Source organism: Gallinula chloropus, assembly GCF_964237585.1.
Source record: "Gallinula chloropus genome assembly, chromosome: 17".
Taxonomy (NCBI): Eukaryota; Metazoa; Chordata; class Aves; order Gruiformes; family Rallidae; genus Gallinula; species Gallinula chloropus.
This window is the reverse complement of record NC_140102.1, coordinates 3,185,005-3,202,385: the sequence shown is the minus strand read 5'-3', so window position 1 is coordinate 3,202,385 and position 17,381 is coordinate 3,185,005. Positions and strand designations below refer to the sequence as shown.

Genomic DNA, 17,381 nt, shown 5'->3' with positions numbered 1-17,381 from the left:
TGTAGCATAGGATTTCCTTTGTGTATAAAACCATAGTGTTTAATTGGAATCTAGAATTTAATAGAGGACAATTCCCTTTCTACAGAGGATGTTTTTTTAAAATCTTATTTAAAAAATTATAGCAAGAGCATGAATTTGCAATAATCTGAAGGATTGTCCAAAAAGCTTGTGGGATAATTTTCACTAATATTTTCTATATATCATGTAAGTGTCAGTATACTCAGTAGATAAAATTGCACCAGGGGAGATTTAGGTTTGATATCAGGAAGAATTTCTGTACTGAAAGGGTTGTCAGGCATTGGAACAGGCTGCCCGGGGAGGTGCTGGAGTCACCATCCCTGGGGGTATTTAAAAGGCGTGTGGATGAAGTGCTTAAAAGGATATGATCTAGAGGTGAACTAGTCAGGGTTAGTCTGTGGTTGGACTTGATGATCTAAAGGGTCTTTCTTCCAACCCAGGTGATTCTATGATTCTGGAGCTCTGTATTCCTTAATGGAATGAATTACTCTGTTCACAAAGCTAAACCTCCATGAGCTTCAATTGCCCTTCTAGCATGTAAAAGCGACAACACTGAGAAGTGTCATATATTTGAGAAGTCTAAACATCACTATTCTTTACTAATTATCCTGTACACTTTATTCATTGTAATTGAGATTCTTGTAAGAGATACTGGAGACATCGTTTTGCTCATAGAAGTGCTTTCATAAATATTTAAACATTTATGTAACCTTTGAATATTTTAGCAACATTTTCATTAGTAGAACAGAAATGGGCAAATGGGTTTACACACCAAAATACAAGATTCTGAATCTGATGAATACTAGCAGGACATCTGCTATTTTCACATCTCTTCATTTCTGTTCAGTCTTAAAGTTCCGAGACTTTTTAAACCTCATGGTATTTAATTAAGGGCAAAGCACACAGGCTTCTACCTAAAAAATAGACTGATGACTGAAAAATATTCCGTGTTCATAAGCTTGGCAGGATTGCCATATTAAAACCTTCTCTTTCTGTCCTTTAGAAGTGTCTTTCAGAGCCTGGACTGGTATCTCCAGAGGTGAAAAACCACTAGGAGAATGAACAAGCTTGGACTAGGCTAGACTCACAGAGTCAGTATTGCTCGTTTATTTTTAGGTCTTATAACTGTCCCTCTTTCCACTCCTGTGTACAGCAGATAGGAGACAGAACAGACAGCATTTTGACTTCACCATCTTTGGAAAGACATTCTTAGCTTGTATTTGACATGAAATTTGTCTCTGGTAAACTATCTGCCTCACCCAGTAATTGAATGAAGATTTCTCTGGAGCCTGTAGCAGGGTTTAACCCAGCGAAACCGACGTTCCTACAGCCCCTTTATAGCTGTGGAGTCCCACATCTCCTTTGTGGTGACCTCAAGCACCTCATGCTCCCTCCTCATAATTTTGCAATACAGAGGCCATGGTGGGATTAAGACCTTAATATGAAAGGAGTAAGCAAAAGAAGACCCAGAGGTTCTGCATTTGCCTGCTAACAGTACTGAGAACGTCCTTCATATTCGCTGACACTAAATTCATTACAAGGCGGAGAGGTCCTTTCACTCCCCAGATCACAAAGTCACACAGTGCCATAGCCAGTGATTCAGGAGTGACTCCCTCTTGATTTCCAGAAGGTAGTTTTCTCTGTCAGCTCAATAAAATGTGATTTGTTGTAGAGGGAAGCTATCCAGGTCTTTGGGAAAGGCAGTGGCCATTGTTATGAAGGGGCACAAAAATATAAGGCCAGAAAAAAGAAGACGACAAAACCTCCAGGGAATTGTGCTTAGCCCTGTCTTTTGCTGTGAGGCTTCTTTGTTTTGGTTTTAATCTGGAAAGAGATGTTAGAAAAATAGGAAAACAAAGGGGGAAAGTAGCTGAACGCAGCTTAATAATGAAAGAAAGTGCTGAAATAGCATCAGAAAGCTCTTTAAAATGCAAAACTTCTTGCTGGTCTGCTACGCAGAACAGAAAAAAAACAATCACTTAAAGGTGGTGGCTAAGCAGGCTTTCCCTTCATCATCTCTCAGTTCTTGTGATGCCAAAGATAAAAAGCACTTTCAGAGGGAAGAGGTTTTCATAGTAAAAGCATAAATACTACAGGAGATGAGAGACAGACCACTGTTCACAGAGTCTCCAGCTTCTATCAGAAACGGCCTTAGACTTCTGTAGGTAGGACTCACAGATGAGAGCCGGTCATTGTACTGCTCAGAGACCTCCAGGAGCATTGCAAAACCTTGGAGGAAAACAGAGAGATACTTCTATCTGTGAAAAATGCCTAAACAAATATACCTTTTTATTTAAAAAGAATTTGAGTTCTAGTATGATCCAGTTTAATATATTACTCTTTTTAATCTCCCTGCTATCCTTCCTCCATCATTCCATGCAATGGCAGTTTAGGATGTCACTACCAATCCTGTGTTTCCATCTCTTTTAACCCCATATGAGAACAGATCAAAGGAGCTTTGTCAAGTCTGCGTTGAATAACTCCAAACCCAAGATGACTGTGATGTGATTTCCATCCTAGTTAATCTGAAATAAGGGGCTCTGTGGTTGCACCACAAACCCCCTGCCCTTTCTTTGCGAGGTGCATCTGCTCAGCGAATCAGACCTTAACGTGTGGCTTGCTGCTGATGTGAATTGTAGTAAAATCAGTACCTATGGATTTGTTCTCCAACACTGAGAAATCCTTTTTATTTCTGTTTTTAAGTGACAATGTATGAGATAAAGGCAAGGGAAGCCAACGCACTTGCTCTCATTCTGCTTGCCTGCTGTGTTGCTTACAGAAGTCGTAGCCTATGGAATAGCTTTAATTGATGGTTGGTGAAAAGCAGTGTCCTTAATCCTGTGCACGTGGAGAGCACACACACATTGTGAATTAGATGCTGATATGCTTTCTCCTTTTCTTCCCCTGGATTGCACTATTTGGGAAGACTGTTGTCTTTTGTCAGAAGCAATCAGTGTTGCTTCAAACGGATACCTGAAAACACAATAGTTAGAATGCATACAGTATTACAGTACAACCTAAGCTTTGCTCCTCCTGTACTCCCTGTGTGCTACCTCTTTTATCAGAAATTCAGGAACACAAGAAAGAGCATGTGTAAGGACATTAGCAAGGCTTGTACTTGGTGAAAAGAGTAATGCCTTTCTCAATGCGACTCATAAAGACCTGCCACTGTTGCTGATGCATGTCCAGTAATAAATACTACCCTGTAGCGATTCTAAAGGCTGTGCGGTGGCTACAGCAGCCACCTCCTTAGGATGCTTAGATATTTGTTTGGCCATTCGTTTCTCACATACACATGAAGGAATATAACAGCTTTACAAATACAGATGGAGATTGGATCTCAGCCCAGAACCATTTAGGAATTGCAGTTTTGCTACTATTGTTATTGTGGGTTTTTTCTCTGACAGTTGCATTTGTTCTGTTGCTGACAACATTAGGCTTTAGATAATGTTAAGTCATACATCTAGACCAGACCTGGTCAGGCTGAAACAGAGTAAGTTACCATAAATCTTTTGTCAGAATGTGGATGTAGATTGGTCTGTGCATAAATAAGCAACTTGTGCGACTGACTCAGAAAGTTCATTGGTTTGTCTTTGGGACGAACTCCATGGAAATGAATGGGATTGAACCAGTTTCAGGGTGGCAATGGCTACTGCTCCAAGCAGAATTAAGTTCAATCTTATTGACAAGCCTCCCAAAAGCTTCTGATCAAAGGAAGATAGGGCTAAAGAACTATAGGTGGCATCTGAAGCTGCTTTGTCAAGTGTTCCAGACATGGGGTCTTCTTCCCCAGGCACACTCACTGCTTCCCATTTGGCTCTAGCAGTTGTTCTGTGCTCGAGGTGCAGTGTGGTTCTCTGACTTTTCCTGACCAAGGCTCCCTGGGTTACACCAGTGTGGAAAAATGGATAGAAAGACTTTACTTGACTTTCCTGAGGTTATAGAGGAAGAAATTAAGGTCTGTACCAGTTAGGACTTCCTTGTACCCTGAACTTCACTGAGGATGTTGTGCTGTAGGTAGCATTCATACCTGGTCTGTTATTTAGATGTGAATTCCTTTTAACTTCAGCAAGCTAAGGATTAGGTATCTGGTCTAAGATACTTCTCAAGGTCTCAATCTCTGGTGGAGAGATATGGGCAGCTTCAGGGAGAGCAGCAGTAACACTGCCAAACATCGAGAGAGGAGAGTCACCCACTGGCCACTTCTGCTTTCACACAGCTGAAACAGCAGCAAGACAACAGGCTTGCATGAGACATCAGCAGCTCAAGCAAGGAGCTGAGTGCCCCCAGTACTGCTAGTGGCTGTGTACAGCTCCAGGCAGAAATGCCTCTGTGTCAAGACTGCAACACCTGACATGTAGCCCTTGCTTGCCTGTGCAGTAGTTGTTTCCATGAGAAACACTTTCATGATGTTTCCTCTCCCAGGGTGAAGTTGATGTGATGGCACCATAGAAAGAAGAGCAGCCCTTGTAGCAATGAGTTCACATTACTGCATGGGATTATAGTTTATATTGTGCATCACTTTTAGATTAGATCTGAAACAGCCTAGTGTGGACTAACCCCCCTTCTGTACTGCACTGGAGTTAATACAATAGGGATAGGGCATGCTATTCATAGGGGTAAAATGAGGAACTTTCTGTCACCTTCAGACTTTTAAACCTGTCTCAGGTGGTCTGAGGGAGAAGTCTAAACAGTGACAGCACTAGCCTCTTAAGGGATGAGTCCTAGAAATGTTTGTATTATGTTCTCTGAAGTTTCCTTTCCTAATCTTGCCATCAGCTATTGTACTAGAACAGGACTGAGGATTCAAATGGGATGTGTATGTTGAAATGGGAACAGTTGAGCTCCTGTATCTGTGGTCACAAGGGACCCCCATCTGTTTGATTAGCCTGGGGACATAAGCATTTCCAGCTGATAATCTTCAGTTGAATAAAATGATATTGGGAATGGGAGTGGGATAAAAGGGGGCAGATGATAATATCAATATATGTCCAGGTGGAGAGACGCATTGCCACCACTAATGACACTCATTATGGGAGATGAAATAGAATTCTGATGGGATGGGAGCAAAAGCAGGAGTTGAAGAGATCTGCTGGGTTTACTGTTAATTTCTGCAGACATACCAGCTCATTTAGTAATGTAACAGCTCCCATTGCTCACCACTTAATGTATGATTAATGTGCTGCAGGATTTCCCCAGACATTTATGACACCTTTAGGAATAGATATGACAATGACTTTATCACATGGAGTCACTTCATACTATCTGCATCCCTCTTAATGATTTATATATTCAGGAGTGATTTTATCACTACTACTCAGTAACGTAATAAATGAGAAAACTCAATGGTCTGTAAATTACAACATTGATTAAAGAAGCGATTACTGATATAACTCTTACATGACGATGATAATGCTTGCTTATATTTCAGGACAGCAGTTACATGTTAATGATAGATGTACTGCAGTGTTTAGAAATACTTTACAGCTTTAATCAAAATGTAAACATTTATAAACAGATAATGTTTATTGCAGAGGAAATGAGTAGACTGCTGTTACTCTTCAGTAGATGAAATCCACTCCAGAGCCAGCTTTGTCTTGATGACTGTAAGCAGTGTCACTCCCTGATGAAGGCACTCATCAGGGCTGACCTTTGATTTCCTGCTTGCCTCTGTTGAGACCTGGTTTTGTTTGTTGGGTTCCTCTTGACCAAGCTGTGAAGGACCCTTGCTCATTATAAATTCCACAGCGCTGCGATGGGCTAGTGGCTCACTGCATAACAAACAGAAAATCAACCACCAGCCTCATAAACAGTATCCAGTCTTTAGGCATCTCCAGCATAATTATGCCTCCTGAGCCAATGAGGAATGTTTGTGTTCAGCTGCTCCCATTGTAAAAGGCTGGCATTAACATGCATGAAGAGAAGGGAGCGTTTTGTTTGTTTGTGCCTTTGAGATGCCAGGGTTACACTTTGAGCTTGTTTTGTCACAGTGATCACCTTTTCTTCTTTCTCTTCCCCCACCCTTTTAGGTTTCTGACAGATGTGACTATGTTTTTGTCAATGGCAAAGAAATGAAAGGCAAGGTGAACGCGCTTGTGAACTTCACCTATCAGTATCTGAGTGCTCCTCTGCAAATCACAGTCTGGGTTCCACGCCTGCCTCTTCAGATCGACATTTCGGACACAGAACTCAGCCAAATAAAAGGCTGGCGAGTCCCAGTTGTTTCCAACAAAAGGTGGGTCTGACTTGTTACATTTCATGTGTGTTTGTGTAAAATGGATGGAGTCGATTTTAAGTCTCAGCAAGAACAGCTGCAGCACCTGCACCCAAACTGCAGCATCCTTCCCTGAGGAACACCAATACTGGAATCCCAGCTTCACACCAGATAGCTGCAGATATAATAAAGATTTTAAAATTTGTGGGTGTTTTGCTCCTGTGTGTGTGCCTGTCCTGTGCAACAGAGTGCAGTGCAGTGCTCTGGTGCACTTAGAGAGTTGTTATTTCAACGTAGCAGCTGAAATGAAGAAGTGGTATGGTCCATTTGTATGGTCCTTCATCATGCCAGGCAGCTGGAATCAGCAACGGTCCAAAGAAAGCAGAAGGGAGGGCTGTTATTTAAGGGGGTACTCTCCATTAACACTGCAATGTTAGTTTTCACTATTGGTCTTGAAAACATTTCTTATATGCTTCATTTTCTTATGAAAAAAGACCCACCAGAGACAGTGATGATGAGGATGAAGATGAGCGGAAAGGAAGAGGATGCACTCTGCAGTACCAGCATGCCATGGTGCGAGTCCTCACACAATTTGTAGCTGAGGATTCTAGCCCTTGGGGTCAGCTGAACTACCTGCTGGGCTCAGATTGGCAGTTTGACATTACAGACCTGGTGATGGACTTTATGAAGCTGGAGGATCCTCACATTGCCAAGCTCCAGGAAGGCAGGATTTTGATCGGACGGGAAGTAGGAATGACAACGATGCAGGTACTGTAGTCTGGCCACATTCTGGCATTCCCATAGAGAACCTGTGTGTGGGTGTAAATCCAGTACAGTGTGCTGCTGTCTCAAAAGAGCATAGTTAGCTGTTACTCTCCTGTGACCTTCCAGAGTCACACACAGCATTAACCCAACGACAGTGATCCAAGCTAGATGTGCCCCAAGGCATGCAGTATGGCCAGGAGCTGGAAGCCTTCAGAGATGTTTAGGAGAGGTAGCACTTTTAGACACACAACACGACAGGATACACAACAAACAAAACACAAAGTGCTTAATAACCCTGAAAGGCACAAGTGGCCACTATGTTCTACCCCAACTGAATCCTTACTAAAGCCAATGCACATAGAGTGAATTCTAGGCTGTAGATATGTGACGGGGAAGGTGGAGAAGACATTATATGCATGAACTAGCTATCCTTAGCTCCCTAAAGATAGCAGTGCAGCTCCTGATTTCATTAGAGGGAAGGATATCCTAATGCTTTGATGTCCCATCAGAAACAGAAAAGACAGAGAAATGAGAATTTCCAAGCAAAGAAGTAAAAGACAAATCCTAGAGTTTGCTAACCACCCTCTGAAAATGGTTGGGAGGTAAATTTGATGGGCTTATCCATGCTGGGACACAGAATAACAGGGAAAGAAAGTTTTAAATTAGCACTTCTAGTGAAATGATGCAAATAACACAACTGAGATAGTATATTGCTCAGTACTGGATGCAATGTTCTCAACCATGACCTCTGTACTGACTGCTTTTCTGACCCTGCTAATGAAATCAGACTGCCTTTTCAGCGTGCTCTGCCACTTCATTTCTATGCACAAAGCTTTGGAGGCAAGATGAGATGATGACCTTAAGAAAGGTTATTTAAGGCCTTTTCCTAAGTTGATTCTTTTGTGTTTCTCCACAGGTTTTGTCTCCTCTCTCTGATTCCATCCTGGCAGAGAAGACAGTGACTGTGCTTGATGACAAAGTGACCATAACAGACCTTGGAGTCCAGCTGGTGGCTGGGCTTTCACTCTTTCTTCAGCCAAGCGCAGCAAGTAGTCAGGCTATTGTGGCTACCACTGTTGCCCAAGAGCTGCTTCATACTCCTAAGCAGGTAGTGTACATCCCATATTTATTGTTGCTGAATTTGGGGATGGGGCAATGTTTCATCAACGTGAAGTACAGATAATTCACACCAAATTTAGACTTTAAAGTACAGGTGTAGTACACATCCATGTCAATTGCTTCCCTCTAGATGTACTCTGGAATTATCTTCTCATTTCTTCCCTTCAAATATGGATTTAATCTGTGGTAAAACTCCTGATGGCACTGAAGTTTAACCAATTTACATTTTTAATACCCTTTCTTTAAAAGATGCAACTGTTATTTTTGTCACACAGGCAGTCTTTGGACAGTGATCCTCATCTGCTATGTGAGCATGCCCTTGTTTGCCATGCCAGAACGCACAGACCTCTGTGTGTCACAACAGTTTCACATTTTGAAGAGCTAACAAATAGAGGCAGAAGATAGCCAAATACATTTCTTTTCCCTCTTGGAATCATGGCAGACTTCCAGGCTCCTCTTTCCTTTTAATTTTTGAGATGTATTTTGGGGGGTTCATTCAGTTCATGTGCTGATCCTACTTCATTTAAGCCCATAAATTCCCATCTCTGTAAAGGAAGTCTTTCAAGCACCATGTTTCAGATCACACCCCGTATGGAAAAGAAGATTGGAGAACATCACCAGATCAAGGCAAACAGTGGCTTTGGAACAGATTAAAAACAAGGGCCAGTCACAGTGGGACAAGCTGTATATTCATTGCTCTTTCAGTCAGTCGATTTGAAGAGTGGGACGAGGGACCATGCAATTAACTTTGTCCACAGCTACTCCTCTCACAGGAGTAGTATTTAATCTCACATAGACAGGGAGAGATCTCAAGTCAAGTTTTATGGCCCATTTTCATGATTATTGCTACCTAATTTTCTGGAACATAAAAATTATTTAGATTGTTTTATAACTTAGTGACAGGAAAATGTCTAAAGTAGAAGGACATGCTGCCCATCTGTTCCATTTACTGCATCCTGTAAACATACAAATCTTACATAATTTACCCATTTATACCCTTCTCCAGGGCTTAGAAACCATGTCTGACTATTGTCTTCAAAGACTGTAAAAGCAGAAGCTACAACATGCCAAACACAATTCAGTTAGGTAGGACAGAGCACCTTTTGTCCTGCGGCTTCATTGTAAGAATCATGGCTTTGCTGATCAAAGGGCTTGTGAATCTGGAAAGGTGGAACAGATATAGCCAACTTCTCAGCTTTGCATCTGCATCACCAAAAAAATAAGACAGGAGTAGGGTTCAGACTTCAAAATACACTGACTCCTGCAGAGTCACAGGCATCTTTTCATTTAGAGTTTGAAGGGAAGATAGTTAAGTTGCTTGCCCTCAGAAGAAGTAAATGCAAATGTAGGAAAGTTTGTGGCTAAATTTTTCAAGAAGTAACTCATAATTTGGAACATATCAGCTGAGACCCTTACTGAGGTGGAATTTCAGAAGGGAAGTGCTGAGTGTTTTCTGAAAGTCAAACCCTTTTGAAAGAGGGTTTTTTCCAAGGGGACATTCCAGAACTAAGCATATACTTGACTGTTGCAAGGACTTGATGACTTAAGTGTCTTATCCTCTGAAAAAAAAAGTTTAGAAAAAGGCCCAGGGAAACCTTACTGGTGCAACTGAAAAACAAAGTAACAGTTAAGATAGTTGAAGGTTTTCTTTTTCTCAGGAATGATTTTGTATGTCTCAGCATTGCTGTATGGAGAAAAAAAAAAGCCAATGTGTTCTTAGTCAAATGTTTTCCTTGGCTCTACTTTAGCACCTTCAATTGCCAAGTTTCAACCTAGATTAGCAAATGTCCTTGGGTAACTGGTACTCTGGCAGGCACAATATTGTCCCTAGCAGATTAAACAGTACATCTGTATAGCATAAAGTGTTATACACATTGTGCCATTACAGATCATTCAGTATTGTAGGAAAGAATTTAGTAGTTTTGCTGTTACTTTCCTTCAAGGAATATAATGACTAGATTAGTTCCTTAATTATAATGACTGCACCATGTCTGTGTAAGTAATGCAAAGCAGCCAAAACCACCAAGTCATGAAACACCAGCAATTTCTCTAAATACTGAGCAGTCTAAAGAGGAAACAGTATTTTTTTAAATTTATTTGTTAATCTTGGATGCCTTAAGTTGTATATCTTTATCTGTAGTTGGGCAACTTATTTCCTGAGGTGACCTTGAGGGATGCTGAGCTCTTGCTTCCCTTTTTATTTTTAAATCAACGGGGAGCTCATTGGCACTGAAAAGTAGATCGATAATTTAGATGCCTAAAACTAAATGCAAGCTGACCAACTTTTAAATATCTAAGTTGAAGTATCTTCTGAAAATTTGGAAACTGTAGCTGAGAGCGGTCTATTTTTAGTGGCCATCTGCTCAGGTAGGAAAGCTGTTCCATTTGGCTTGCTGGTGGTTGTTAAAATCAACACTGCTATCTTAAAAGCCTTTCCAAAATGTAAATAAAAGAAAACCTACAGTGTTTCTGATCTGAGTGAGCTTCAAGGGCTCTTAAATTTCATCTGGCTCTACGGGGAAACTCACAGTTATATCACAGCTTCTCATCACTGTAGGGTATTGCATGTGGTCTAATGAACTGAAATGGGAGAGTGGATAAAATAAAAGAAAAAAGAAAGCCTTGGATAAACAGCTGTGTGTGTTAATATCTCTCAGTGCAGACATTTTCTTAGGGGAAAAAAGGGCATTTTCTAAAGGCCAAGTTATTCTCTTTCACATGTGTAGCTCCTCTTGAGCCAGTGACAAGACCCAACACTATGAGATCATCCATAACCTCAGTGAGTGTCACTCTGACAGAAGGTGAGGATTCTCAGCTCCACCTAAATCAGAGCCACAAGCTAGAGTTGCCTGCATGTCCCTTCCCTTTGGATTCACACAATACTGTCCTGTTTTAACTCATGTGCCTCATGTACACTAGTTATGGGAATTCACTCACATCCTACAGTTAACTAACAGACATTGGGAGTATTTTTATGGTATGGATTAATTACCCCATTCTGGCAATATAAATTAGACTTAAACTGTATTTATATCTTCTTTACGCTGACAGAGCAACCTAGTGGCTCACAAGTATGACAAAGGAATTAAGCAGCATGGGAAAGGGAGAAAGGCAGCATTGTTAGATAAGAATCTGAATTCTTCCCATGCAAAATACAAGCAAATTCCCACTGGAAAGGAATGTCACATTAGCAGATTGGACAAAAGGAGAGAAAGAAATACACAGTAGGGAAATGCATGGTTTGAATTAAGATCTGAGTCTTGGTTGCCTTTCATTTACACATCATAACAATCAAGCCCAATTTTTACAACACAAGCTACAGGCTTAAAATAAATGCACATGTAATACTTTGATATTTCATGTGATAAAATTGCTAGGGAAACCCATTTCAGCATTCAAGTCCCCAGATAGAACAATCAGAGCTGGTCTAATAGGAGCTGCTGAGAACAGTATTCCCTTGCCTCTACTTGAGGGAGGGATGTATTTGTGTTCTGCGATGCCTTCCAGCCACATGTTCCTTTCCTTTGGTGTCCTGCTTCACTCCAGGGCTATTGCAGCTGACCCCAGACATGAAGGGTTTATCCACAAATATGTTTATTTGTGCTTTAGTGAATAGAGACCATTAAAAGGGCTCTTTATTCTGAGCATGAACTAAAATCAACTATACTGATCAGTCTTCACATTGGTGTTTCTAAGCAGCAAAATTCTCTAAAATACAAGCAGTCCTACACATTTTACTCCCCTGTTTTCTGCTTGAAAAACACAAGATAGCCTGCCCTGGTATCAAGCTGACCCCAGCTCTTTTGAAGAGGTACTGAAGGACACTTTGTAATCACGGGCTGTGATGCTACAGATGGGCTCAGTGGAATATCCTAAGATATGCAGCCTTTCAAACGCCGGGTGGTGCTTTAGAGGGCAAAATAATAATAACCACTGTGGCTCCCAGATTTTCACAGGCAACTCATGTGAGTCCCAGCACAGTGGGACTCATCAGATGTCTGCATGATGGGCTTTCTGCTGAGCTTCCAAACCAGCTCTGCTTCTTGCATTCAGGTTGCCTCTTGGAGCGTGAGCCTCCTTGTTTTATCTAGGTGGAACAGACATGGCCAGCAAACAATAGTGTTTGTGGTGAGTCATACAGCAGGATTTGAAGTATTCCAGGACAGGCAACACACAGTTCCTCAGGGACTGTTGGTTTCCATTAGTGTCATGTTACTTCTGTACCCTAGTAAATTCCCCTTTGTTTTACCCATTGAAACATAACAAAGGAGATAAAACTGCTAAAAAAAAAGCAAAAAATACAAGTTTATGCAGGAATATTTATCAGGGGGCACCTTAAGACTGATAAGCAGCAATGTGATTCAAGGCCAGAAAAGGTGGCAGAACTGCAGCAGATCAAGAACTGGCCAACTTGCTGATCTGGTGTAAAATTATACCTGGGATGGGGGAGAACAGCAAAGGCACAAGGGAAAAGGTAGACAAAATGTGTCTTGATAAAGAAAGTTTTTCATGTGCTTAGGGAAAGCATGGTATTTGATAATCAACAGGGGTTGTGGGAGGCAGCTTCTTCATCTCCTCTGGACTGGATTTTACTGTCATTAACATGATCTAATTTACATTATCTGACTCACTTCACATCATCACAGTCACAGAATGAATCATCCTGTTCTGTGGGAGAGACTGGCACTGATGTGTAGCTGTGGTTCATTTGTTCTGGGAGTGCAACTGAGTGTGTGTGTGTGTGTGTGTGTGTGCACACCTGCATATGTGCAAGAGAGATGGAAGGTGCAGGAAAGAAAGACTGGAGAGCCAGATAATCCCTCAAGCTATTTGTTTATGCTTGATAATTAATGAACACAAGCATTTGTCACCTCAGTGTTGAGGGCATCAAACTAGGGGCAGCAACTTTGCAGGTATGAAGGCTCCAATCCATCTTCATCTGCTGGTAGTAATTGGAGGACCTTGTCAGAGATTTGGAGGGGATTTATCGATGCAGTACATAGGATTTGCAGAAACAGCTCTTTGAAGGACATGGTACTAAATCACTTCTTTTTTCTTTTTAGCTTTTCAGAATTTATAATGATTTGGGAAATTCACTTCCTTCCCCTGCCTTCAGCTTTCCTTTAATGATGTGAATGAGAGGAGATGAACTCTTGCTGATTAGAATATTTGGGCTGATACTTTGGCAGGATTTGAGATTCTATCCCTTTTTTCTCATTTGTTTTCCTTCCCTTTTAATTAATACTGTCCATAGTATAAGCATGACAATATTGTATTGTGAAAAAAATTCCTTCTTCCTATAAAAAAAAAGGATCTCTTGGAAATAAAAAAAACATCAATGCTGGTTGAGAATAATGCCTAAGCTATTGCACACCTCTGTTACCTGTAGTAAATCAAATATGTGCCTGCAACTTTCATCTGCCTGCCATTTCATTTTTCTCTAGCTTTGCTTCATAAAACCAGGAATGCAGAATAGTGGAGAAATAGTGGAAAGAATAAAAGTTGTTTTGAAGTTGCTTACAACTTCGTCAAATTCTAGCCACTCGGGCTGAATTTTTCCATGCTGGCTACCTCTTAATCAGAAAGGTTTCTGAGGGCTGTTAAAGCAGAAAGGAGTCAAAATAGCTTTGAAGAAGACAGGAAAGAAGGATGTGTGTCTCCTCATAATTGTTCCTCTCCCAGTGTCTGGATGGAGACCCCAGGTCCCTCAAAGGTGCTGTCCTACCACCAATAAAATCTACTTTCATAGGAAGGGCATAATCAGATCTTTGGCTCTGTAACACCAGGTATGCTGTGTTTGGCTATTAAGGAATGCACGTAGGATTTAGTAATGTAAATCCTTTGTAGAGATGTGGAACTATGGAATTCCTCAGCAGAACTGGGAGGAGGCACAGGTCTCATAATTTCCAACCGTAGCTGTACAAAATTCTGCCCTTATTTCCTCATTCTGCTGTCCAAAAGACAACACCTCTGGCAGACAATGTCAAGCCTGTTGTGATAGCTGCTTGAAATGATGCTGGTGTTTCTGCCTTCCATAGGTTGATGAAAAGTAAAGGTATCTTCCACACCACCCCAGTGGTTTGTGATGCTGTCCTTGTGTCTTAGGGAGGCAAGAGGGTGTTGAATTGCCAGTGAGGATGCATCTTTTTCTCTCTACATATATCTACTGAAAAAAAATAATGAAAAGGATTCTTTATGTTCCCATGACTGTGTTTTCTCTGCCGTAGATATCTATGATATAAATTTAAGCTGTGCCCTGCAGGTTTATGTTCCTGTCTGTTCAGCCATTTCAGTGTAGTTTCTCTAATGAAAGATCAGCTGGTTTAATTTCCTTATACAGCTCACCCTTCCCAGCTTGTGAGCTACGCTGGCTCTGTTTCAGCTGTTTGAAGTGCATTTGAATCCCCCAAAACTTTGCCTCCTTTCCAGTTGAGCTACAACTTATTTTTCCTTTCAGTCCCTCAAGAACTTGCTGATAGCATTTTGGAAATCAAATATTCAGTGTAGTCCAACCTTCTGCACAGCTAAATGCCCCTTGCTGTTTTCATTGAAAAGTTTTAAATCCAACTAGAAGGGTACCAATTCCCTCTGTTTCTAACCAGAGCGTAACAAATTGTGGCCAATTGAAAACTGTATTAGGTTGTAAATTTGGGTTATGACTGGACGTTAACAGGGTGGCAATGGCTTTCCCCCAGTGGTGATTTTCAGCACAGTTGTTCTGATGTACCCAAGTGTAAAGTTGTTAGGGCCATCTGAGGTTTGAATCTGGGAAGAAAAGAACTGGAGTTTTGTGTGAAGTTGTACTCCTGCCTAAACAGGCAAGACACAGAGCAAATGAAAAAATAACGAAATCTCCTGCAAAGAAAGCTACTGAGACGTGGAGAAGTAAATATCTGTATCATCTGGATGGGATTTCAAATGGCAAAGAGCTGACCTCTAGCTTTGTGTTTGCTTCTAATGATGACTTTCCAACAGTGCTACCTGCAGAGAACAAAGACAGTCCAATTAAATCCAGGCCATTTGTATTTTTATCATAGAGATCATACCAGTATCCCCATGCTCCTCTCCTTGATACAGAAATACAGTGGACTTTTTAATTATCTCAAGGATTAAGTGTGTTTTGCTTCAAACAAACCTTTCTCCAGAAAAATGGCAATTGTTCCATGAGTCTTTTTCTTTCAGGTGAATCTTGTGCTCCAGCCATTTCCAAGATATTGTGGTAGCTCCTTATTCCTGCTAAGATATTTATGCCTTGCTTAATTTGACAGCTCCCTGTGACATCCTTGCATGGGGAACATGAGGAAAATAAGTGTTCTGTCAAGTGCCTCTAGTAATTTTTCTGGTTTGTCTCTTTCAGCCTTTGTATGACAGGAATGACTTTCTTTATAAATCATGTAAATTGTAGCTTGTTAATGGGTACTTTGGTATTAGGACATCTCACATCAATTATTTCATATGTTCTTTTGCAAAACATTTGCAGGAAGGATAACACTGGAACCTTTAGTGAAAAATGTGACCAATTTTCTGCCCCATCAGTTGAAGCTTGGTTTGCTTTAAATGCTGTGCAGAGCCATTGTCTTCCATTTCCTCCAGCTGCCGTTCAGAGCTGAGAGATTGATGAGCTGCAATGGGTTGTGCTGGTTTATTTAAGGCCCTGTCTTTAACCATCTCCCTCTCCTTTCAGGAAGCTGTAGTAAGCACCTGGATTCAGTTCAGTGACAGCTCTGTTACTCCGCTGGACATTTATGACTCTAAGGACTTCTCCCTGTCTGCTGTATCGTTAGACGAAGCTGTTGTGTCGATCCACCAGAACGCTGCCCTAAAATGGCCCGTTGTGGTAGCAGAAGGTGAAGGTCAGGGCACACTAATCAAGGTGGACATGATGATTTCTGAAGCCTGCCAGAAGTCCAAGAGGAAAAGTGTCCTGGCTGTGGGGAACGGTAACATCAAAGTGAAGTTTGGCCAGAATGATGCAGATTCTGATACAGGTGGAGATTATGATGCTGATGAGATTGAAAACCACGCTAGTGATCGGCGGCACAAAGTCTCAGATCAGGAACGGTATGGCCAGGATGGAAGGTACTATGGTAGCTCTTCGGCAGAGCGAGAGGAAGGTGCCATCAGGAAAGTCAGCACCACAGCAAAGTCCGTAATAAAGAACAAAGTTCTTAAAAACAACAGGCTGGATGGTGGCAAACTCTCGGATGACAGCCAGCTGCAGAACATCCCTATAGACTTCACCAACTTCCCTGCTCAAGTAGACCTCCCAAAAGGCAACGCGGGCATGGAGGAAAATGACCTGGTGCAGACACCTAGGGGCCTTAGCGATTTGGAGATCGGGATGTATGCTCTGCTAGGAGTCTTCTGCCTGGCAATTCTAGTCTTCCTAATAAACTGTGCAACATTTGCACTGAAGTACCGTCACAAGCAGGTTCTGGTGGAAGGACAGACCACCATGACCCATTCCCATGACTGGGTCTGGCTGGGAAATGAAGCAGAACTGCTGGAAAACACAGCAGATCCATCACCTCAGCAGGATGAGCACACAACAATTATCGACCGAGGCTCGGGTTGCGAGGAGAGCAACCAGCTCCTCAACGGCAGTGCTCAGAAGAACATTCAGAGCCAAGTTCACAGGTGTGCTGACTCAGGGGGCAAGCTCGGCAAGGAACAGAAATCTGACCCTTTACATTCACCAACATCCAAACGGAAGCGGGTAAAATTTACAACATTCACTACCATCCCACCCGACGACGGTTGTCCTACTGTCAACTCAATCCTAAGTAGCAATGACGATGACATTAAGTGGGTGTGCCAGGATATGGACCTGGGGGACTCCAAAGAGATACGAAACTACATGGAAAAGTTCAAAGATAAAGTGTAGCTCCTCGCTGGTATTTTTTGGGTTTAACCACACCTTGATGCCTTCAGTTCTACACTCTATATTGGGAGAGAGGAAGGGGAGGGGAAGGAATCACCAGGAGAAATGATGAGGCAGTTTTTATAATCAGGGAAAGAAATTTGCCAAACTGTCCATGGTTTGTTTTTGGGTTTCACTTTGGTTTGTTTTTCCAGTGGTTATTCTGCTACTCGTGGATTTAGGAAGTGGAATATAAATAGCAGAAGGGAACAAGGAAATAGTATGACCAGTATGATGAACTGGGCAAGATGAGGTTGTGAAAATTTGTTTTATGGGTCATACAAACAATAATAGTAATGTTTCAAAGTACCAAAAATATTTGTAAAGAGAAAAAAGAGAGAATAT

At 41.5% G+C, this 17,381-nt stretch overlaps 1 protein-coding gene across 2 annotated transcripts in view; it reads left to right on the top strand.

Moving 5' to 3' along the window:
• The window catches only part of TMEM132C (transmembrane protein 132C), a gene marked incomplete at both ends in the record, with an annotated part of 208,518 nt that extends 191,518 nt beyond the window's left edge, over nt 1-17,000 (top strand). For both annotated transcript variants that reach the window (XM_084272086.1, XM_084272087.1), the window contains 4 exons: nt 6,048-6,253; nt 6,727-7,000; nt 7,914-8,105; nt 15,801-17,000. In XM_084272086.1, coding sequence (XP_084128212.1) covers nt 6,048-6,253; nt 6,727-7,000; nt 7,914-8,105; nt 15,801-17,000 — 1,872 coding nt within the window. The remainder of the gene's footprint in view (nt 1-6,047; nt 6,254-6,726; nt 7,001-7,913; nt 8,106-15,800) is intronic.
• Between the last annotated feature and the right edge of the window lie 381 nt (nt 17,001-17,381).